We start from the raw sequence: 25,085 nt of genomic DNA, 5'->3' as shown, positions 1-25,085 counted from the left end.
CATAGAATCACAGAATCATTATAGTGCAGCAAGCGGCCATTCAGCCCATCGTGTCTGCACTGGCTCTGTGAAAGAGCAATTCCCTCAGTCCCATTCCCCCGCCTTCTCCCCCAAAACCTGAACATTCCTTTTCATATCACTAGTTCCCTTTTGAATGCTTCAATTGAACCTGCCTTCACCACGTTCTCAGGCAGCGCATTCCAGACCTTAACCACTCGCTGCGTGAAAAAGTTTTTCCTCGTGTCACTTTTGCTTCTCTTACCAATTACTTAAAATCTGTGCCCCCTCATTCTCGATCCTTTCATGAGTGGAAACAGTTTCACTCTCTATCTACTCTGTCCAGACCCCTCATGATTTTGAATACTTCTATCAAATCACCTCTCAGCCTTCTCTTCTCCATGGAAAATAGTCCTAACTTCCCCAATCTAGCTTCATAACTGAAATTCCTCATCCTTGGAACCATTCTCTTTAATCTTTTCTCTACTCTTTTCAATGCCCTCACGTCTTTCCTAAAGTGCGGTGCCCAGAACTGGACGCAATATTCCAGCTGAGGTCTTACACACGTTCAACATAACTTCCTTGCTCTTGTACTCTATGCTCCTATTAATAAAGCCCAGGATATTGTATGCTTCATCAACCTCTCAACCTGTCCTGCCACCTTCAATGACTTATGCACATATTCAACTAGGTCCCTCTGCTCCTGCACCTCCTTTAGGAGTGTACCCTTTATTCTATATTGTCTCTTCATGTTCTTCCTACCAAAATGAATCACTTCACATTTCTCTGCATTGAACTTCATCTGCCACCTGTCCGCCCATTTCACCAACTTGTCTATGTCCTTTTGCAGTTCTACATTATCCTCCTCACAGTTCACAACGTTTCCAAGTTTCATATCATCTGCAAACTTTGAAATTGTGCCCTGAACACCAAGGTCTAGACCAATATATATCAGGAAAAGCTAGGGTCCCAACACTGATCCCTGGGGAACTCCACTACAAACCTTCCTCCAGCCCAAAAAACATCCATTAATCACTACTCTTTGTTCCCCTTCACTCAGCCAATTCCTTATCCATGTTGTTACTGTCTTTTTTATTCGAATGAGCTACAAGTTTGCTCACAAGTTTGTTGCGTGGCACTGTATCAAATGCCTTTTGAAAGTCAATGTACACCACATCAACAGCATTGCCCTCATCAAACCTCTCACCTCCTCAAAAAACTCCAGCAAGTTAGTTAAACATGATTTTCCCTTATGAAATCCATGCTGGCTTTCTTTAATAAACTCTTATTTGTCCATGTGACTACTGACTTGGTCCCAAATTAAATTTTCCAGAAGTTTCTCAACCACCCAAGTTAAACTGACTGGCCTGTAGTTGTTGGGCTCATCTTTACACCCTTTTTTGAACAAGGGTGTAACGTTGGCAATTCTCCAGTCCTCTGGCACCACCCCACAGTCTAAGGAAAACTGAAAAATTATGGCCAGTGCCTCCATGATTTCCACCCTCACTTCCACCATTATCCTTGAATGCATCTCATCTGGTCCTGGTGCTTGATCCACTTAAAGTACAGCCTATCTAATACTTCCTCTATCAATTTTAAACCCTTCTAGTGTCTGACTTACCTCCTCTTTCACCATTACCAAGGAAGAAGATGCAACCCAAGCAAACACAGATGTGAAGTATTCATTTAATACCTCAGCTAGGCCCTCTGCCTACATGTAAATCCCGTGTCTGGTCCCTAATTGGCCCCACTCCTCCTTTTACCACCCTTTTATTGTTTATATGCCTGTAAAACACTTTGGGATTTCCTTTAAGGCCAGCTACCAGTCTCTTTTCATGCTCTCTTGGCTTCTCTTATTTCCTTTTTCACTTCCCTTCTGGAGCTTCAATATTCAGCCTGGTTCTCAATAGTATTTTCTATCTGGCGTCTGTCATAAGCACACTTTTTCAGCTTTATCTTAATCTCTACCTAGTCATTCAGGGAGCTCTGCATTTGTTTTCCCTACTTTTCCCCTTTGAGGGAACATTCTTTGACTGTGCCCGAACGATGTCTTCTTTGAAGGTAGCCCATTGTTCATGTACCGGTTTTCCTGCCAGCTTTTGACTATTTATTCGCCCCAGCTCCATTCTTACCCCATTGAAGTTGGGCTTCCCACAGATAATTATTCTCAGCCTGGATTCTTAGTCCTTTTCCATAGTCAGCCCAAACCTTGTGATACAATGATCACTATCCCCCAAGTGTTCTCCTACTGATACTTGATCCACTTGGCCCACCTCATTACCAAGAACCAGGTCTAACAGTGCCTCCTTTCTCATTGGACTACATACTGTAGAAAATTTTCTTGTACACACTCTAGGAACTCTTGCCCCTCACTGTCCTTTACGCTTCTGTTATCCCATTCTATGTTTGGATAATTAAAGTCGCCCACTATAACTAACCTATAATTTTTGCAACTCTAATTCCCTTGCAAATTTGTTCCTCCACGTCCTTCCCACTAGTTGGTGGCCTACAGACAACACCGAGCAATGTAACTGCACCTTTTTTGTTCCTTAGCTCTAGCCAAATTGATTCTGTCCTCAACCCCACTGGGACATTCTTTTTCTCCAGCACCACAATGCTCTCCTTAATCAACACTGCCACCCCTCCCTCCTCTTATCCCTTTTCTATCTTTCCTAAACACCTTGTATCCAGGAATATTTAACACCCAATCCTGTCCTTCTTTGAGCCAGGTCTCTGTTAGAGCCACAACATCAGATTACCACATGGCAATCTGCACCTGTACCTCACCAGTCTTATTAACCACACTCTGTGCATTCACATACATGCACATTAACCCTGATTCAGACTTTATGACTTCCTCCCTTACTCTGACCCCACTTAATAACGTACTATTCCCTACTCCCGTGCTATCTAACTCGAATATTCTGTGCATCTTGGTATTCCTCCGATATTTGCTCCTGTTTCCCACACCCCTGACAAGTTACCAGTTTTGCTTCCCTCCAATCTGAACTCCCTCTCAGGTTCCCATCCCCCTGACAATTTAGTTTCAACCCTCCCAAACAGCACGAGCAAATCGCCCTGCGAGGATATTCATCTCAGTCCCGCTAAGATGCAACCCATCCATCTTGCATAGGTCCCACCTGCCCCAGAACCAGTCCTAATGTCTCAGAAATCTGATACCTTCCCTCCTACACCAGTTCTCCAGCCACATGTTCAATCGCTCAATTCTCCTATTCCTATGCTCACTTGCACGTGGGACTGGGAGCAATCCTGAGATTACTGCTTTTGAGGTCCTGCTTTTTAATCTCCTTTCCAGCTCCCTAACATCTGCTTTCAGGACCTCATCCCCCTTCTTACCTATGTCATTGGTACTAATGTAGACTACGACCTCTGGCTGTTCACCCTCTCCCAGAAGAACATCTTGCAGCCACTGCGTGACATCCTTGACCCTAGCACTAGTGAGGCAACACACCATCCTGTAGTCACATTTACTGCCGCAGTAACGCCTGTCTGCTCCCCTAACTAATGAATCCGCTATTACTTCTGCTCTTCCACTCCTCTTCCTCCCTTCCTGTGCAGCTGAGCCACCTGTGGTGCCACAAACCTGGCTCTGACTGCACTCCTCTGAGGAACCATCACCCTCACCAATATCCAAAATGGAAAACCGATTAGTGAGAAAGATATCAGGGGACTCGTGCACTACCTGCCTGGTTCTCTTCAACTGTCCATCAGTCACCCATTGTCTATCTGCCTGCATGCTCCTAACCTGTGGTGTAACCACCTCCCTAAATGTGCTCAAGTGAAGCACCTCATCTTTTGATTAGGTACTTATACAGCTTTCTGTCTCAACATTGAGTTCAACAATTTCAGAGCATGACTGGCCTTCTTTAAATTTTATTTTAGAAGTCTGGAAGGCAGAGCAAATATAGACCTGTTAAGGCACAAGCAAATAATGCAAGGCTGGATTGCATCTATTTTAATGCAAGGAGTCTTACCAGTGAGGCAGATGAATTGAGGGCATTGATTAACACATGGGAATATGATATTACTGCTATCACAGAGACAGGTAGAGGGAAGGGCAGGACTGGCAGCTCAATATTACAGGGTATAGAATCTTCAGGCGTGACAGGGACGGGTGTAAAAGAGGAGGTGGCATAACACTATTGATCAAGGAGTCAATTACTGCAGTAAGGAGGGATGATATCTTAGAAAGTTCCTCTAATGAGACCATATGGATAGAACTTAAAAACAAAAAGGTGGCAATCACTTGGCTGGGAGTGTACTGCAGGCCTCCAAACAGTCAGGGAGAGATAAAGGAGCAGATATGTAGGCAAATCTCAGACAGATGTAAAAATAGGGTAATAGTAGGGGATTTCATCTTGCCCAATATTAACTGCAAACGGCTTAAAGGGGGCAGAATTCTGAAAGTGCACCCAGGAGAGCTTTTTGAGCCAGCACATAGAAAGTCCCACAAGAGAAGGGGCAGTACTGGACCTAATCTTAAGGAATGAAACCAAACAAGTGGTAGAAGTGTCAGTGGGGGAGCATTTCAGGTATAACGACCATAATTCTAAGATTTAAAGGTAGTTATGGAAAAGGACAAAGATGGACCAGAAATAAAGGTACTGAACTGGGGGAAGGCCAATTTCAGTATGATAAAACAGGATCTGGCCGAAGTGGACTGGGAGCAGCTACTTGTAGGAAAGTCTACATCAGACCAGCAGGAGTCATTCAAAAGGGAAATAGTGAGAGCTCAGGGCCAACATGTTCCCGTAAAGGTGAAGGGTAGGACCAACAATTCCGGGGAACGCTGGATGTCAAGGGATGTAGGATTGGATAAGGAATAAAAAAAGGAGGCTTATGGCAGATTCAGAGTGCTGAAAACAGCTGAGGCATTAGAGTACAATACAAAGTGTGGGGGTGGGGTACTTAAAAAAGTGATTAGGAGAGCGAAGTGGGGGCATGCAAAAACATTGGCGGGCAAGATAAAGAAAAATCCTAAGGGGGGGGTGTTTTATAAGTATATTAAGGGCAAGAGGATAACCAAGCAAAGAGTAGGGCCCATTAGAGACCAAAGTGGCAATGTGTGTGTGGAGTCAGAGGATGTAGGTGAGATTTTAAATCATTAGTTTTCATCTGTGTTCAAGAAGGGTAGTAGGAATAAACCAGGTAATTACAGGCTGGTGAGTCTAACATCACTGGTAGGGAAACTATTGTAAAGAATTCTGAGGGGCAGGATTAATCTCTACTTGGAGAGGCAGGGATTAATCAAGGATAGGCAGCATGGCTTTGTCAGGGGGAAGATTGTGTCCAACTAACTTGATTGAACTTTTCGAGGTGACTAGATGTGTAGATGAGGGTAAAGCAGTTGATGTTGTCTACATGGACTTCAGTAAGGCTTTTGATAAGGTCCCACATGGGAGATTGGTCAAGAAGCTAAGAGCCCATGGGATCCAGGGCAATCTGGCAAATTGGATCCAAAATTGGCTTAGTGATAGGAGGCAGAAGGTGATGGTCAAGGGTTGTATTTGCAATTGAAAGCTTGTGACCCGTGGTGTACTGCAGGGATCAGTGCTGGGACCCTTGCTGTTTGTGGTGTACATGAATGATTTAGACATGAATATAAGAGGTTTGATCAGTAAGTTTGCAGATGACCAGAAAATTGGTTGTGTCGTAAATAGTGAGGAGGAAAGCCTTAGATTACAGGATGATATAGACGGGCAGAGCAGTGGCAAATGGAATTTAATCCTGAGAAGTGAGAGGTAATGCATTTTGGGAGGACTAACAAGGCAAGGTAATATACAATTGATGATAGAACCCTAGGAAGTACAGAAAGTGGTCAGAGGGACCTTGGTGTACTTGTCCATAGAATACTGAAGGCAGCAGCACAAGTAGATAAGGTGGTTAGGAAGGCATATGGGATACTTGCCTTTATTAGCCGAGGCATAGAATACAAGAGCAGGGAGGTTATTATGGAGCTGTATAAAAATGCTAGTTCGGCCACAGCTGGAGAACGGTGTACAGTTCTGGTCGCCACACTAAGAAGGATGTGATCCGTCCCGTGACATCTGTGTTGTTTAATTTCTCCTGCCCTATCACACCTTCCCTTTTGTTCTCTCTTCCCCCTCCTTCACTTGCTTAAAACCTTTTCTTCAAAACCTTGAAGGGTCACAGACCTGAAATGTTAACTCTGCTTCTCTCTCCATAGATGCTGCCTGACCTGCTGAGTATTTCCAGTATTTGGTTATTATTTCAGCTTTCCAGTATCTGCAGTATTTTGCCATCATATGAAAAATTGAGTATACAACAGTCTTACATGCAATAATAATGTGCTTACCTACAACTGGTGAAGTTATGACCTGACCCTCTGCCGATCTTCTGAATTCACATCCAATGTCATTTACTTCATCAAGTGGTCCAATGGACTCATCAGAACTACCACCTTCCAATCCTGGCCTAAAGCTAGGGTGGTTGTTCTCTCCAAGCTGCATTGCAAGTTAAGATACCTTGTTAAATAACTGATATTTTGAAGATTTAAATTGTTTACTAAGCAGATGCACTGTTTGCTGCATTATTGTAATACATAAATGAAAAATACTCATGTTCAATCTCCATTTTGTGTTAAGATAACTTAACTCAGCCAGGACACCAATGCATGTGTATGGACACCAGGCAAGGACAGGATTATGCTCACCGACAACATCTTACACAGTTAAATTACCCGTTACTACTTACAATCTAGGTTCACACAAGGAGCTAAGCAGGCTGGCAGAAATTGTTTAACTATACCCTAATGTGAATCACCTTCTTCATGATTATGTGGTGAAATTCTTCCATGTTAAAATCCATCAGTTATGACAGAGCAAATACATTGTGCAAGATTAACTTGAATTATATTAAACTACTCATGTAGTTTACACTACAAAATATTCGGGTTCCTATGTCGGATGCAGACTTGCTTATGTTAAGGTTTCTCTTGACAACTTTCTTCCAAAAATGTGAATCTGTACAGTTGCCTGCAGTTTAATTGGCCGTTATACTCACCCAACCCTCAGCAGCAAATATTAGCAGTCTATTGCTTAACAGCCAGATCCCAGATGGTTCTCACTTGATACCCACACAGGCCGAATTACAGCAGGGACCCCGCAAATAGGAAGTACAGTTGGGAAATCCAGCCACTTTTCCACATGCTCAATTCAGGGATGTGGCACCAATTGCAGCACTTGATCACTACTGAGCCCAGACTAAAGATCAAAACTGGGTCCTTCCTGAACTATAATGCTTTGCTACTTACTTGTAAGCTTGATAAATCATCAGCAGCATTTATTTGTCTAATGGAAATTTAAGATATCATAGAATCACAGAACTGTTACAGCACAGGAGGCCATTCGGTCAGTCATGTCTGTGCTGGCTCTCTGAAAGAGCAGTTTACCTAGTCCCACTCGCTGACCTACTTACTCCCCGTAGCCCTGTACATTCTTCCTTTTCAGAAAATCTAATTCCCTCTTGAATGCTTCGATTGAACCTATCTCCACCGCATGCTCAGGCAGCAAATTCCAGATCTGAACCACTCGCTGCATTTAAAAAGGTTTTTCATGTCACTATTTCTTTTTCATGTCCCTTCTTTTGCCAATTACCTTAAATCTGTGCCCTCTTGTTCTCAAACCCTCCACCAATGGGAACAGTTTGTCCCTATTTACCCTGCCCAGAACACTCATGATTTTGAATACCTCCATCAAATCTCCTCTCAACCTTCTCTTCTCCAAGGAAAAACAGTCCCAACTTCTCCAAGCTACCCACATAACTGAAGTTCCTCATCCCTGGAATTATTTTTGTGAATCTTTTCTGCACTATAACTTTGCTCACAAGTCTCAAGACTCGAAAATTATAGCCACTGCCTCTGCAATTTCCAGTTTCAGTATCCTCAGATGCATCTGATCTGGTCCTCATCAACTTGAAGTACAGCTAGCCTATCCAATACCTCAATCAATTTTAAACCTTTTAAGTGTCTGAATTACCTCCTCTTTCACCATGACCTGTGCATTATCTTTTTCCTCAGTAAAGACAAATGCCAAGTATTCATTTAATTCCTCAGGAATGCCCCCTGCCTCCATGTGTAAACCCCCTTTTTGGTCCTTAATCAGCCCCACTCCACCTTTCATCATCCTTTTACTATTAATATGCCCATAGAAGATTTCTGGATTCCTTTCTATATTAGCTGCTAAATTCTTTTCATAGTCTCGCTTTTATTCTATTTGCTTTTTCATTTACCCTCTGAACCTTCTATATTCTGCCCGATTCTTGGTTGTGTTTACCACCCAACATCCATCATAAGCACACTTTTACTTCATCTTAATCTCTATCTATTTCTCTGAGGGCTGTGCGACTTTGGAACTCTATGCCTCAGAAGGTGGTGGAGGCGGTGTCAGTGAATATTTTAAGGCAGAGGGTGATAGATTCTCTTTAGGCAAGGGAACCAAGGGTTATCAGGGGTAGATGAGTGTGGAATTCGAAACACAAACAGATCAGTCATGGTCTTACTGAACAGAACAGACTCGAGGGGTTGGATGGCCTACTTCCGCTCCTAATTCTTATGTTCAACATCCAAGGAGCTCTTGATTTGTTTGCACTACCTTTTCCCTTGGTGGAAATATACTTTGACTGTGCCCAAATCATCTCTTCTTCAAAGGCAGACCCTTGTTCAGTTACTGTTTTTCCTGCCAAACTTGGACTCCAATTTATCTGGATCAGATCCATTCCTACCCTATTGAAAGTTGGCTTTCCCCCAGTTCATTTTTCTTTCTCTGGACTGTTCTTTGTCCTTTCCCATAGCTAATCTGAACTTATGATGCAATCATCACTGTCCCCTAAATGTTTGCCGACTGACACTTGATCCACTTGGCCTACCTCATTGCCAACAACCAGGTCCAGCAGTGCCCCCTTTCTTGTTGGACTTAAAGCATACTGTAGAAAATTTTCCTGAACGCACACTAGGAACTCCTGCCCCTCTCTGTCTTTTACACTATGACTATAACTATTGCTGTCTATATTCAGATAATTAAAGTCATTATAACAACATGATAATTCATTCACCTCTAATTTCCTTGCAAATTTGTTCCTCTACATCTTTCCTGCTAGTTGGTGGCCTCTATACTACACTGAGCAATGCAATTACACCTTTTTTGTTCCTCCGATCCAGCTAAATAGATTTTGCCCTTGACCTCCCTGGGATATCCTCTCTCTTTAGCACTGCAATGTTCTCCTTAATCAGAACTGCCATTTCCTCCTCCTTTCCTGAACACCTTGTATCAAGGAATACAAACAAGAAAAGCTGGAAACACTCAGTAGGTCTGACAGCATCTGTGGAGAGAGAAGCAGAGTTAACGTTTCAGGTTAACCCTTCTTCAGAACTGACAAATATTAGAAAGGTGAAAGGTTTTAAAGGAAGTAAAGCGGTGGGTGGGGCAAGAGATAACAATGGAGGTGGTGTCGGTAGGACAAGGTCACAGAGAATAACTGACAAGGTGGTCATGGAACAAAGGCAAACAATATGTTAATGGTGTGTTGAAAGACAAAGCATCAGTACAGATAGGGTATCCATTTTCGTTTGTCTCTTTTACCTTGTTCACCTTCATTGCTTTCTATTTCCCTCCTGGTGTTTGATAAAGTGTCTACCAAAACTCATTTTCACAGCCACACCTGCTTCCTCAGCGACTTTCTCCGGCTCCAACTTATTCCACGTGGATTCCAACTGCAGTTTCACCCATCATGTTTTGAATCTACCCAGGATTCCAGGTATCTCTGAGAAATACAACATTCCTTGGACTGCTGTTCTTGCCGCATCCTGAGATTGACACTCAGTGCTGTGCGCCGCCACATGTACACACTGGACCTCTCTCTCCAGCAGCACCATCTCACCTTATCTCAAAGCTGTTCTACTCCGCAGTTTCATTTCATCCTTCGTCTCATCCGACGCATTTACAAAAAACTCGTCTTCCTTTAAGGTGTCAAGGAATGCAAGCTCCAGCAACTGATGGCGACGAATGCCCCTCCAGATCCTTCTTCCCCTTCACTTCCCTCTTCTTATCTGACCCCTTGCCATGTATTCACTATAACCTCTGACGCTGAACGTTCTGTACTCAAAGGTCTCAGTTTTATCCCCTCACGCCTCCACCTCAATGAATTTCACGCTCAGCATGACGTTGAGCTCTTCCTCCGTCGCCTCCGCCCCCGGGCTCACTTCTTTGACCAGGAGTCCTCCCCCCGACCAGCAGACCCATTCACCCGCCTCCAGCATTCTCCCTCCACCTGGACCCCTCCCCCTGGCCTCTAACCCGCTCTTGATCTTTTCGTTGAAAACTGTCGGCGAGACATTGGTCATCTCAATTTCTCTGTCCCCCTCACTCACTCTAACCTGTCCTCCTCTGAACTTGAGGCTCTCCGTTCTCTCAGGTCTAACCCCAACATGGTCATCAAACCTGCAGACAAGGGCGGTGCTGTTGTTGTTTAGGGGAACCGACCTCTACATTGTCGAGGCTCAGCGCCAACTTTCAGACACTTCTTCCTACCTCCCCCTGGACCATGACCCCACCACCGAACATCAAGCGACTGTCCACAGGACTGTCGCTGACCTCATCTCCGCTGAAAATCTTGCCTCTACAGCTCCAACCTCATAGCCCCGCAAACCCAGACAGCCCGCTTCTACCTCCTTCCTAAAATCCACAAACAAGACTGTCCTGGCAGACCCATGGTGTCAGCCTGCTCCTGCCCCACTGAACTTATTTCTTCCTGACTCTAACTTTTCTCTGCTGGTCCAGTCTCTTCCCACCTACATCCGTGATGCTTCTGACGCCCTACGTCATTTTGACAATTTCCAGTTTCCTGGCCCCAACCGCCTCCTCTTCGCTATGGACATCCAATCTCTCTACACCTCCATCCCCCACCAGGACGGTTTGAGGGCTCTCCACTTCTTCCTTGAACAGAGACCCAACCAGTCTCCATCCACCACCACCCTCCTCCGCCTGGTTGAACTTGTTCTCACATTGAACAAATTCTTCAACTCCACTCATTTCCTTTGAGTAAAAGGTATTGATATGGGTACCCGCATGGGTCCTAGTTATGCCTGTCTTTTTGTGGGATATGTCGAACATTTCTTGTTCCAGTCCTACTCAGGCCTCCTCCCCAACTCTCTTACCGGCACATCGATGACTATATCGGTGCCGTTTCATGTTCCCGCCCCGAACTGGAAAACTTGATCAACTTGGTTTCTAATTTCCACCCTTCTCTCACCTTTACATGGTCCATCTCCGACACTTCCCTTCTCTGACTTCTCTGTCTACATCTCTGGGGATAGGCTGTCTACTAATATCCATTATAAGCCCACCGATCCCCACAGCTACCTCAACTACACTTCTTCACACCCTGCCTCCTGTAGGATTCCAATCCATTCTCCCAGTTCTTCCGTCTCAGATGCATCTACTCTGATGATGCAACCTTCCATGACAGTGCATTTGATATGTCTTTTTTCCTCAACCGAGGATCTCCACCCCCGCCGCGCCCCCCCCCCCCCCCCCTCACTGTGGTTGACAGGGCCCTCAACCATGTCCGGCTCATTTCCCGCACCTCTACCCTCACCCCTTCCCCTCTCTCCCAGAACCGCGACAGGATTTCCCTTGTCCTCACTTTCCACCCCATCAGCCTCCATATCCAAAGGATCATCCTCCGCCATTTCCACCACCTCCAACATGATGCCACTACCAAACACATCTTCCCCTCCCTTCCCCTATCAGCATTCCGAAGGGATCGTTCCCCCCGCGACACCCTGGTCCACTCCATTACCCCCACCACCTCGACCCCTTCCCACGGCACCTTGCCCTGCAATCACAGGAGGTGTAATACCTGCCCATTTACCTCCTCTATCCTCACTATCCCAGGCCCCAAACACACCTTTCAGGTGAAGCAACGATTTACTTGTACTTCTATGTGACCTTGTCCTATCAACACCTTCTCCTGTGTTATCTCTTGCCCCACCCACTGCTTTACTTCCTTAAAACCTTTCACATTTCTAATATTTGTCAGTTCTGAAGAAGGGTCACTGATCTGAAACGTTAACTCTGCTTCTCTCTCCACAGATGCTGCCAGACCCGCTGAGTATTTCCAGCATTTCTTCTTTTTATTTCAGATTTCCAGCATCCGCAGTGTATTGCTTTTATTGTATCAAGGAATACTTAGTACCCAGTCCAGCCATTCTTTGAGCCAAGTCTCCGTTATCGCCATATCATACTTTCATATGGCTATCTGCAGCTCCAGCTCACCAAGCTTAATTTCCCACACTCTGCACACATACATGCATAGTAATCTCAATTTAGACTTGGTTACTTTCCCTCTTACTCTGACCCCACCTAATACTTTACTATTTCCTACTCTAGTGCAATCTGTCTCTCCCAATTCTCTGTGCACCTTTGATGTTCCTCTGTTGTATTATCTCCTGGTTCCTACATCCTTGCCACCCTCCCTAATAGCACTAGCAAATGCCAGTCAGGAAATTTGTCCCTAAAGACTTAGCAGTAAAACCAATTAGCATGTGACTCACTATAATGAAATTAATTATTAGGCTACGGGCAGACTTAAGACAAAACCACCTTCCCCTTTCTATTGTGATTTTATATTTGGAGATAGTCTTTACTCAAATGCCAGAACAGACTTGATTAATTGTACTAACCCTTGATTTTATTTCCCGTATATTCTTGTTAATTTGCTTTTACACATATAACCTCTTCTGACTTCCAGGTCCTTATATTTTATAATTGGCAACATATTAAAGTGGGATTGCGTTAGCTGGCCCCAAAAGTTTCAAAAGCTGTAAGATTGACAGAGACACACCTAGTCTTGTGTGCAGAAAATCACAAAATTCAGTGGCTGCTGACCCCCAGAAGTCAACATAATAATTATTAAATCACTACCAATTTAATTTTTTCTGCAACTTCAACCATAAAGTAGCTTCAAAGATGTGTACAAAAAACATCTTCAAATAATTTTATTTTTTTTCCCAGCGAAATATAGAAAACAAGTATAATAGAACATACATACCAACTGCCTTGCTGCACTGGACAACAGCAATTGTCCTTGCAAAGCACTCTGTTGCTGGACAGCCTCCAATTCATCTTCTGTATCCACACCACTTGACGGTGCAGAATCCATTCCAGTGGCTGCTTGTCGAACAGGAGGCATCTGAAAGTTACAGTGCCAAATAATATTTTTAAAATTATTTTCATCATATTGTTCATTTTCACATGCAAACAATAGAATTAAAAACTTTTGGAAGACAGACAAGTTACTGAAATTAACAGGTAATTGGAAGATGCAATATAAAGTGGCAAAGGGTGAGGTAAATACATTTTAAGAAAAAATCCAAGGCAGTATAGACTTCATGGAAAATGTGGATGAACAGAGACACCTAGGGGCTTTAATACAGAAATCCTTGAAAGCTAGAAGCAGAAAAGTCCTTAAAAAATGCCAATAGCATTCTGGGTTTTATAAAAAAAAAAGGACAGGGTACAAGAGTAATGGCAAATTTGTAAAAATAAACTGGCTAAACCACAGTCAGAGTACTGTGTGCAGTGGAATAGAAAAGGCATTAAAGCTTAGGAGAACACACAAGATATCTTCAATGGGATAATACTGGGGACAGGAAACTATAGTTACAAAGAGAGAACTGAGATAGAGACTATTTTCACCGCAGCACAGCAGGCTGACGGGAGATTCAATAGAGGCATTTAAAGTTACGAAGGGTTCTGATAAAAGCTTGCGGAGAAAAGTGACAACATTTTGCCTTCTTTTTGCACAACTAAAAGTGCTGTTCAATTCCCAAAGGGCAATACTGCAAATTATACAAGTATCCATGAGGAAAACATAATATGCAACGTTGTAGAAAATCCATAAAAGACATGTGGCAATACTTTTGACTGTGGTAATGGAATTGCGCTCCATTACAATGCTATTTTGTTGCTGTACAATACACAGCGACATGCAGTGATAACAGTATTTGTGGCACCTGGCTCAAGATGACAATAGCGTTCATTAATAACAGACCCCCAAATGATTTGCAAAATACAAGATTTTGCCAGTTAACGCAGTTCAGGACTTTTGAAAGAGATCAGCACCCACGATACCCAGAATACTTAGGGAACAACAGAGTGCGAGGTGCAACCATTGCAGTGAAAGAGAAAATATTTAAATGGCACATGGATTTCTGTTCAAGCTGTTCTCACTTGTGGAACACAGAAGTTATCCCACTTGTCAATGTCACATGCTGTTCTGGTACACATCTCTGTATCTGGATCTTAACTGTGATGTGATGTTTACATAATTACTTTGAAATAGCTACAGTTTTATTTCACTAGTTAAAAAGTTAATTTCAAAATTAGCAGCATGAGCAGATATGAGACAAACACTTAACAGGGACATTTCCTAGCTCATCATAACCCAGTGGCTGCAAGGGACCTTTGTCTAACTTCCCCTAATTGGAATTCAATTCATGTTCACTGACTCCTTAAAACAGTAAAGATGGATCTAGAATTCTTTGTTCCAAAATGTTCAAATTTTTGTGCGCGCAAAATAAAGTGGTTTTATCACAGAATCTTTCACAGAAGATGGATGTAATTTATGTCAAAGGGTTGGATTATAAAGAAACCTCTCAAAAAAAATTAACCAATATCACATGCATCCAAAACCTTCAAGAATCAGAACACAATAGGGAGTACAGTGATTTGAAGAATACCATGTCAAAAGGAATCCAGTATCAAAGAACACCAGACTAAATATCTACTTATTTATCAATTACAAATTTTCCATACAAGAGGAGCTTTTAATAAGATCAGGAATACACTATGTAACGTGCAGGTACCTCCCCTTTTAATATTAATTCTTTTACCTTCCGTTATCATTGAAATGCAGTTTGTGAATCTTTAAGCATTTCAACCTCACTTTTCACTAAGTGAGTAAATATTGTGTAAGTATGTTGATCTTAACTCCTTCAAATCAACAGGTAAAACATGCAAGGATGAATGAGTTGCAAATCAATGACAATTACAGATAGGTTTAGCCAACATAATTACAATTCAAAACGTTAGGTGCAAGGCATGCTTGCCTATTACTCTCACTAAACACCCAAATATTAGCTTACATTACAATTGTGACCACATTTCAAAGGTAATTTCTTGACCGAGAAGTGTTCTGGGATGTGAATGACACAAAATAAACGTAAATTAGAGGACGATGGCACAAAGGTCAACTGAGTGGCAGAAATTCATGCATTGGTCAGAAATAATTACTATAAATTCCAGAATATGTTAGGAAAAAAAGTGCCTCTTGCAGCTTTGTAAGAACAAGTGTTAAGAGGTGTCCCGCCTGGCTAACTGAAGATTCACATTTGACAGCTAGGTGTTACATTGCAGCTGTTACTTTTTTTGTATTCATTCCTGGAATGTGGGTGTCACTGGGTAGGCCAACATTTATTGCCTATCCCTACTTCCCTTGAGCAGGTGATGGTGAGCTGCCTTCTTGAACTGCTGCAGTCCATGTGGGGTAGGTACACCCACAGTGCTGTTAGAAAGGGAGTTCCAGGATCTTGACCCAGCGACAGTGAAGGAATGGCGATATAGTTCCAAGTCAGAGTCGTGTATGGCTTGGAGGGAAATTTGCAGTTGGTGGTATTCTCATGCATCTGTTGCCCTTGTCCTTCTAGTTGGTATTAGTCACTGGTTTGGAAGATGCTGTCAAAGGAGCCTTGATGCATTGTTTCAGTGCATCTTGCAGATGGTACGTACTGCTACCACTGTGAGTCGCTGGTGGAGGGAATGAATGTTCATGGATGGGGTGCCAATCAAGCAGGCTGCTTTGTTCTGGATGGTGTTGAGCTTGTTGTGTTGTTGGAGCAGCACCCATCCAGGCAAGTGGAAAGTATCCTATCACACTCCTGATTTGTGCCTTGTCGATAGTGGACAAGCATTGGGGAGTCAAGGAGGGGAGTTATACGCTACATGATTCCGCACCTCTAACCTGCTCTTGCAGCCACGGTATTATGGCTACTCCAGTTCAGTACCTGAGGAGTCGCGACTGGTGCAATCAGCGAACATCCCCACTTCTGATCTTATGATTGAAGGAAGGTCATTGATGAAGCAGCTGAAAATGGTTGGGCTTAGGACACTATCCTGAGGAACTCCTGCAGTGACGTCCTGGAGCCGAGATGATTGACCTTCAACAACCACAACCACCTTCCTTCGCGCTAGGTATGACTCCAATTAGTGGAGAATATCCCCCCCCACCCCCCCCGATTCCCATTGACTCCAGTTTTGCTAGGGCACCTTGATGCCATACTCGGTCAAATGCTGCCTGATGTCAAGGGCAGTCACTCTCACCTCGAGTTCAGCTCTTTTGTCCATGTTTGAACCAAGGCTGTAATGAGGTCAGGAGCCAAGTGGCCCGGGCGGAACCCAAACTGAGCATCACTGAGCAGGTTATTGTGAAGCAAGTGCCGCTTGATAGCACTGTTGATGACACCTTCCATCATTTTCCTGATGATTGAGAGTAGACTGATGGGACGGTAATTGGACTTGTCCTGCTTTTTGTGTACAAGACATACCTGGGCAATTTTCCACATTGTTGGGTAGATGCCAGTGTTGAAGCTATACTGGAACTGCTTGGCCAGAAGCATGTCAAGTTCTGGAGCACAGGTCTTCAGTACTATCGCCGGAATATTGTCAGGGCCCATAGCCTTTGCAGTATCCAGTGCCTTCAGTAGTTTCTTGATATCAGGTGGAGTGAATCGAATTGGCTGAAGACGGGCATCTGTGATGCTGGGGACTTCAGGAGGAGGCCGAGATGGATCATCCACTCGACACTTCTGGCTGAAGTTTGTTGCAAATGCTTCAGCCTTGCCTTCTGCACCGATATGCTGGGCTCCCCCATCATTGATGAATGGGGATATTTGTAGAGCCACCTCTTCCGGTTAGTTGTTTAATTGTCCACCACCATTCACCACTGGATGTGGCAGGACTGCAGAGCTGAGATCTGATCCATTGGTTATGGGATCGCTGAGCTCCGACTATCACATGCTGCATCCACTGTTTGGCACGCAAGTAGTCCTGGGTTGTAGCTCCACCAGATTGACACCTCATTTTGAGGTATGCCTGGTGCAGCTGCTGGCATGCCTTTCTGCATTATTCATTGAACCAGGGTGGGTCCCCCAGCTTGATGCTAACGGTAGAGTGGGGGATATGCCGGGCCATGAGGTTACAGATTGTGGTCGAGTACAATTCTGCTACTGCTGATGGCCCACAGTGCCTCATGGATGCCCAGTTTTGCATTGCTAGATCTATTCGAAATCTATCCCATTTAGCAGAGTGGTAGTAACGCACAACACAATGGAAGGCATCCTTAAAGTGAAGATGGGACTTCATTTCCACAAGGACGATGCGGTGGTCACTCCTACCAGTACAATCATGGACAGATGCATCTGCGGCAGGCAGATTAGTGAGGACGAGGTCAAGTATATTTTCCCCTCGTTGGTTCCCTCACCACCTGCCGCAGACCCAGTCTAGCAGCTACGTCCTTTAGGACTCGGCCAGCTGTGGTTCTACTGAGCAACTCTTGCTGATGGACATTGAAGTCCCCCACCCAGGGTACATTCTGTGCCCTTGCCACTCTCGGTGCTTGCTCCAAGTGCTGTTCAACACGGAGGAGTACCGATTCATCAGCTGAGGTGGGGAAGGGGGTGGCAGGCGGTAGGTGCTAACCAGCAGGAGGTTTCCTTGCCCATGTTTGACCTGACGGCATGAGACTTTATGGGGTCCAGAGTCGATGTTGAGGATCCCCAGGGCAACTCCCTCCCCACTGTAGACCACTGTGCCGCCACCTCTGCTGGGTCTGTCCTGCCAGTGGGACATGATATACCCAGGGGATGGTGATGGCAGTGTCTGGGACATTGTCTGTAAGGTATGATTCGATGAGTATGACTGTCAGGCTGTTGCTTCACTAGTTTGTAGGACAGCTCTCCCAACTTTGGCACAAGCACCCAGATGTTAATAAGGACGACTTTGCAGGGTCGACAGGGCTGGGTTTGCCGTGGTCATTCCAGTGCCTAGGTCGATGCCAGGTGGTCTGTCCGGTTTCATGCCTTATTGACTTGGTAGAGGTTAGATACAACTGAGTGGCTTGCTCGGCCATTTCCGAGGGCATGCAAGAGTCAACCACATTACTGTAAACAGTCAAACTGTACCTAGGGATTCAGAGCAAAAGACAAGGCTGAAGTGTTCGCAATCACCTTCAGACAGAAGTGCCGAGTGGATGCTCCTTCACGGCCTCGTCCTGCGGTCCCTACCACTACAGGTGCCAGATTTCAGCCAATTCAACTCATGCTAAAATTTAATTCAATAATTTTTTAAATAAAATTTCACATTTTGGGCTTTCTGGAAGAGTTGCACTTATCAAGGGCTAATAGTGAAGAAAACTGAATTTATTAACAAATTCGATTATTTAAAGAAATATTCAATGATGTAAAAATGATACCATACAGGTATATTATCTTTACATGAAGACTAAAATAACCAGTAATTTATGACTCTGTCCAGCCATTTCAATTATAGAAATTGGAAAAATATGATACTGGTGAACCTGAACTAATATGCTGGTTTATAGGCTCTGGTGTAGGCAAATTTGGGCATAAGTTTTCATTGGCAGGTTTGGCACAGAAACTGGCATTACTGTTTTTGTGCAAATCAGGAAATTATGGGCCATACACAAAAAATTACATCAGGGTGGAGAAAACAAGCAGTGGAAATGACATCAGAAAGACTCCAGTTCTTTTGGGATGCGTGCTCCTATTGATTCACACAAGCCCAAATAAAGGGAGCTGTAATGTTGCAGCTGGAGTTCATGAAAAAATTGAAACTTCATTTATACTGTTGTACTTGATGGCACCTTAGACATTGACATGTTGTGCATTGGCAGGACTGTTGAGCTTTACCTGGTGCCATCTGGCTGAAGTACTACTGGTTACTTGAAGGGAAGCATGGACTTCAGGGAGTTCTTGTCCTTCAATGTGACCCCTCTGCATTCCTGGGGGGACCAGCTGTTTGAAGTAAGCTTCCAGTCCATCATCCCGAAATGCCTCAGCATCAAACTCATCGTCTATTAGAATTGAAGCATTGTTAATTTCAGAGCAAGTGAAAAAAACCTGAATCTTCATTCAGCATGTTGAATATCATGAAACGCTTTTGCTGGAGTAATTAAGGTGAAATGGTTTTCACTGGCAGAAGGGCCAGAATCAAGGGTCAGTATCCAGGGGACACAGATTTAAGTTACTTGGCAAATCAGCCAGAGAGATGGGGAGAACCTTTTTTTTTTTAAGAAATGTAGTGAATTATTGTGAGCTGCAGAGGGTGGTGGATTCAACAGTAACTTTCAAAAGGGAATTCAATATATACTTGAAGGGCCGAAAATTGCAGAGCTATGGGGAAAGGTGGTTTGGTGGGGGGGGGGACGGGGTTAAAAGGAGTGGAGCCAGTTGGAAAGCTCTTTCAAAAAGCCAGTAGAGGCATGATGGGTCAAATGTCCTCCTTCTGTGTTCTAAGATACTACCATATTGCAGCATTATGTACAAAAGGAGGAATAATTTTCCTTTATTCTCTGAATTATGAAAACAAGCTCATGCTATTTAAAAATGTTAAAAATTCCTGGTGCACTGAACAAAAACTCTGACGCTGTTAACATTTACAAAAATGCAACATTAAACCCCAAGTGCATCTACCTTTTTTAAATAACTCATGGAATTTAAAATGTATTTCAAAGTTCATCTTATGCTTGATTACACAGTACTGTCAGTCATTGGGGAAAACAGGATATCACTGTGCACTGTACCTGTAGACTGATCTTCCAAACTTGCCAGTGACAAGAGCCTTTCATCTTCTAGCAAACTAGCTAAACCGTCGCTATATCGTCTTGTTGCCAAATCTTCAACCGTTCCTTTCATGGCAGGCTCTTTTGTACCATCAACCTGGTAATGGACAAGTCAACTATTACAAATTTAGGATTAGTTCCAACAAATGCAGAGTGAAAGGCTGTGAATTTTTTTTTTTTTAAATAAGGCTTGTAACTGGCCATCCTGTTAATTTAAAAGGAATTGCTCGAGGTAACCAGACAAATGTATTTTCCACAGGTGGCAAAATTGGATATTTCTTGTATAAGCAGAGCCATTAAAATGAAGCTTAAGTGGCATATGTTGATCTAGCGCCAATACAAAAGACATTCAAGCACACTATTACGACCAGGTGAGAAAGGTGTCTAGGGGTCTGTTACTGTCTTCATCTGGTCTTATTGTAACAGGGTTTTAAGCTCCCCCTGCCCCTTTGTGAATCCTTGTTCACAGCTTTCCAACTATAAGGCAAAGAAATGAACACCAGGTTTTCTTTAAAGAAAAGTGAAATTTATTGAACCTTCAACTTAAACTCCAATACGGTTAATGCATACAGATATACGACACGCCCATGCTAGCACGCACACGCGATACATGCAAGCAGATAGGGACAGAAAAGAGAGGAAAATAGGTGAAAGGTTTGAGGCAGTCTCTGAAGGGGGTTTCTGGTTACTGTTTGTGGTTCCGCCTGTAGAGTCTTGGATTGCCAGCAGCTCTTACTTCTCACTGAGGCCCAGTATTCTTGTACCTTGTTCAACGTAGGAGACTTTTCCTTCTTTGAGGTTCTCGTGTCTCCAATGGTTTTCGGAGCTGGTGTGAGCAAGATGAGAGCAGACAGGACAGTGATGTTCTCAAACCAGGAGCTTTTTGATTTCAAACCGTTTTCTTCAATTTAATACTCAGTTCAAACCTTTGCAACAGCCATTTAGTCATGTGACTAAAACTGGTCTGACCACATCTTCTGTGTACTGGGGAAGCAACGACTGGGTCCCCATTGTTCCAACACGGTGTTACTATGGAAATGTCTTTCCAGTCAGGGGCTTGCAATTTAAAGTGGCGAAATAATGTGTGCCTCAGTCTTGGCAGGTGGGGGGCTTGCCTGACAATACTTTAAAAGATATAGATAAAACAAAAGGTTATTGTATGAAGACAAAGGAAATTTTTGAAGGATTTTTATAAATACCAAGAACAAAATAAAGGGTAAACTTCATTAAGATCAAGAAGGAAATCTTATGGATGAGCAAGGGCAGAGATACTAAATGATTGCTTTTTTAAAAAACTAAATGTTATATAGCAGGAGTGAAAGGGTACAAGAGCAGTAGGTGGAGAAATTTAGACAAGACAAAAAAAATACATTAAGCTGGCTCTAAGTCTTAATACTCCAGAGGACACCACTATTTACGTTCTTCCAGATGGAGAAAGATCCATTGATTTTATTCTGCGTCCTGTAGCCAACTTTCCGCAACCCTACAACCACATGCTCTTTAATACCATGCACCTTAATTTCAACCTAACATTAAAGGATTAGAAATGTAGGGGTCACATATAAACTTTGGGAAATATTGATAAAACCTGTCTCTTTTTTGCAGTTTTATGAATTGAAGTACAAAGTACAGAAGCAAAAAGTTAACACTAAAACTAATATTTTGTGCAGAACGTTTCGGCATCATAACTTCGGAAGGATGTCAAGGCCACGGAAAAGGTGAAGAGATTTGCTCGGGGATACCAGGAATGAGAAGTTTAGTTATGGAGGAGAAACTGGAAAAATTGGAGCTCTTTTCATTAAAGCAAAGCAGAGGAGATCAAACAGAATAAAAGAATCAGAGAAAGGCTAGTGCACAGAAGTAGGCCATTGGGCCCATCGTGTCCTTGCCAGCTATCTTTAAGAGCTTCTTAGCTATACCCACTCCCCTGCCTTCTCCCCATAGCACTGCAAACATTTTCTCTTCAGATAATTATCTAATTCTCTGTTGAAAGCCACAATTGCCTTTGCCTCCACTACGTACTAAGGAAAGGCATTCTAGATCTTAACCATTTACTGCATGGAAAATTTGTTCCTCGTGTCACCTCTGGTTGTTATGTCAATCATCTTAAATCAGTATCCTCTGGTTCTCGAACTTTCCACCAATCATGATTTGGAGCACCTCTACCAAATCTCCTCTCGGGCTGTTCTCTTTGGAGAAAAGGTTAGATTTGTCAATCTGTCCACTTAACTGAACACTCTTGTCCCCAGAACCAATCTTTTCTGCACCCTCTCCAATGCCTTTACATCATTCCTAAAGGGTGCTGTCCAGAACTGCACGCAATACTCCAATTGAGGCCAAACTAGTTTTATAAAGGTTCAAACCTTCCTTGCTTTTGTACTCTATGCCTCTATTAATGCCTCATTAACCACTATTTAAACCTGCCTTGCCACCTTCAACAGTTGATGCACATATGCTCCCATGTTCCTCTGCTCCTGAAGCCCTTTTAGAATTGTACTCTAATTTATAATGCCTTTTCTCAATATTCCTACCAAAATTTATCACCTCACAGTTCTCTACATTAAACCTCATCTGCCACAGGTCTGCCCATTCCACAATCCTGCCTATGTTCTCAACGTCTCAGACTCGGAGGGCAGAGTTCCAGAGCGGTAAGTATATAAAACGTAACTCGGGGATTCTCGGAGCAGACTTGGAGGGTGGAGTTCCAGACCAGTAAGTTACCTCGGGTGGGGGGAAAAAAAAACTGAAAAAGTGACGTCACAGAAAAGCTGTGACCTGATTGGCTGGTAGGGAATTTGCACTGAATTTGAAAATAAAACATTGGTAAAAATTGATTAAAACCCTTAATTAACTAATTAATAAGTTGAGTAACTAAACCAGAGGAAGGAGATTACTGTATTTAGTGAGCATTTAATATTTATATCGGAATCTAGCACTAGGGACCATATAGGTAATTATAACAATTTAGTAGGGATTTAATAAGTATTTATTTATTTTATATTAATGAACTAATTAGTGCTAGAAATGACAGTTAGAGGGGTGAAGTGCTTCACCTGTGAGATGTGGGAGGTCCGTGACACTTCCAGCGTTCCGGACAACTACATCTGCAGGAAGTGTACCCAGTTGCAGCTCCTCACAGACCACATGAATCGGTTGGAGCGGCAACTGGATGCACTTAGGAGCATGCAAGTGGCAGAAAGTGTCAGAGACAGGAGTTTTAGAGAAGTGGTTACACCCAAGGTGCAGGCAGATAGATGGGTGACCACTAGAAGGGGCAGGCAGTCAGTGCAGGAATCCCCTGTGGCTATTCCCCTCTCGAACAAGTATACCGTTTTGGATACTGTTTGGGGGGGGGGGGGGGGGGGGAGGGGGAGATGGCCTATCAGGGGAAAACAGCAGCAGCCAGAGCAGTGGCACCACGGCTGGCACTGTTGTTCAGCAGGGAGGGACAAAGCGCAGAAGAGCAACAGTTATAGGGGACTCTATAGTCAGGGGCACAGATAGGCGCTTCTGTGGACGTGAAAGAGACTCCAGGATGGTATGTTGCCTCCCTGGTGCCAGGGTCAAGGATGTCTCTGAACGGACAGGGGGCATTCTGAAGGGGGAGGGTGAACAGCCAGAGGTTGTGGTACACATCGGTACCAACGTCATAGGCAGTAAGAGCAATGAGGTCATGCAGGGAGAGTTTAGGGAGTTAGAACATAGAACATAGAAAAGTACAGCACAGTACAGGCCCTTCGGCCCACAATGTTGTGCCGAACCTTTAACCGACTCGAAGATCAAACTAACTACCTACCCTTCATTCTACTAACATCCATGTACCTATCCAAGAGTCACTTAAATGCCCCCAACGTATCTGCTTCTACCACCACCGCTGGCAGCGCATTCTGCGCACCCACCACTCTGTGTGAAGAACCTACCTCTGACATCTCCCCGAAACCTTCCTCCAATCACCTTGAAATTATGCCCCCTGGTGATAGCCCTTTCCACCCTGGGAAAAAGTCTCTGACTATCCACTCTATCTATGCCTCTCATCATCTTGTATCCTTCTATCAAGTCACCTCTCATCCTTCTTCGCTCCAATGAGAAAAGCCCTAGCGCCCTCAATCTTTCTTCGTAGGACATGCCCTCCAGTCCAGGCAGCATCCTGGTAAATCTCCTCTGCACTCTCTCTAAAGCTTCCACATCCTCCCTATAATGAGGCGACCAGAACTGAACACAATATTCCAAGTGTGGTCTAACCAGGGCTTTATAGAGCTGCAGCATAACCTCGCGGCTCTTAAACTCAATCCCCCTGTTAATGAAAGCCAACACACCATACGTCTTCTTAACAACCCTATCAACTTGGGTGGCAACTTTGAGCGATCTACGGACATGGACTCCAAGATCCCTCTCTTCCTCCACACTGCCAAGAATCCTGTCTTTAAGCCTGTATTCCGCATTCAAATTCGACCTTCCAAAATGGATCACTTCACACTTTTCCAGGTTGAACTCCATCTGCCACTTCTCAGCCCAGCTCTGCATCCTGTCAATGTCCCGCTGCAACCTACAACAGCCTTCCACACTATCCACAACTCCAGCAACCTTTGTGTCATCGGCAAACTTGCTAACCCAGCCTTCCACTTCCTAATCCAAGTCATTTATAAAAATCACAAAGAGCAAAGGTCCCAGAACAGATCCTTGTGGAACACCACTGGTCACCGAGCTCCATGCTGAATACTTTCCATCTACTACCACCCTCTGACTTCTATGGGCCAGCCAATTTTGTATCCAGACAGCCAACTTTCCCTGAATCCCATGCCTCCTTACTTTCTGAATGAGCCTACCATGGGGAACCTCATCAAACGCCTTGCTAAAATCCATATATACCACATCCACTGCTCTTCCTTCATCAATGTGTTTTGTCACATCTTCAAAGAATTCAATAAGGCTTGTGAGGCATGACCTGCCCCTTACAAAGCCATGCTGACTGTCGCTAATCAAACCATGCTTTTTCAAATAATCATAAATCCTGTCTCTCAGAATCCTCTCCAATAATTTGCTCATTACCGACGTAAGACTGACTGGTCTGTAATTCCCAGGGTTATCCCTATTCCCTTTCTTGAACAAGGGAATAACATTTGCCACCCTCC

The 25,085-nt window shown here is 43.8% G+C and overlaps 1 protein-coding gene across 3 annotated transcripts in view; it reads right to left on the bottom strand.

The window, feature by feature from the left end:
- The window catches only part of cep192 (centrosomal protein 192), a 239,969-nt gene that overhangs the window by 183,381 nt on the left and 31,503 nt on the right, over positions 1–25,085 (bottom strand). For all 3 annotated transcript variants that reach the window (XM_068031195.1, XM_068031194.1, XM_068031193.1), the window contains exons 6-9: positions 19,915–20,050; positions 19,022–19,185; positions 13,087–13,227; positions 6,335–6,482 (exon numbers count right to left, since the gene is read on the bottom strand). In XM_068031195.1, coding sequence (XP_067887296.1) covers positions 6,335–6,482; positions 13,087–13,227; positions 19,022–19,185; positions 19,915–20,050 — 589 coding nt within the window. The remainder of the gene's footprint in view (positions 1–6,334; positions 6,483–13,086; positions 13,228–19,021; positions 19,186–19,914; positions 20,051–25,085) is intronic.

The sequence above is a fragment of the Heterodontus francisci genome, chromosome 5 (assembly GCF_036365525.1).
Source record: "Heterodontus francisci isolate sHetFra1 chromosome 5, sHetFra1.hap1, whole genome shotgun sequence".
NCBI lineage: Eukaryota > Metazoa > Chordata > Chondrichthyes > Heterodontiformes > Heterodontidae > Heterodontus > Heterodontus francisci.
The sequence above is the reverse complement of the archived record's forward strand: the minus strand, read 5'-3'. Positions and strand labels throughout refer to the sequence as shown.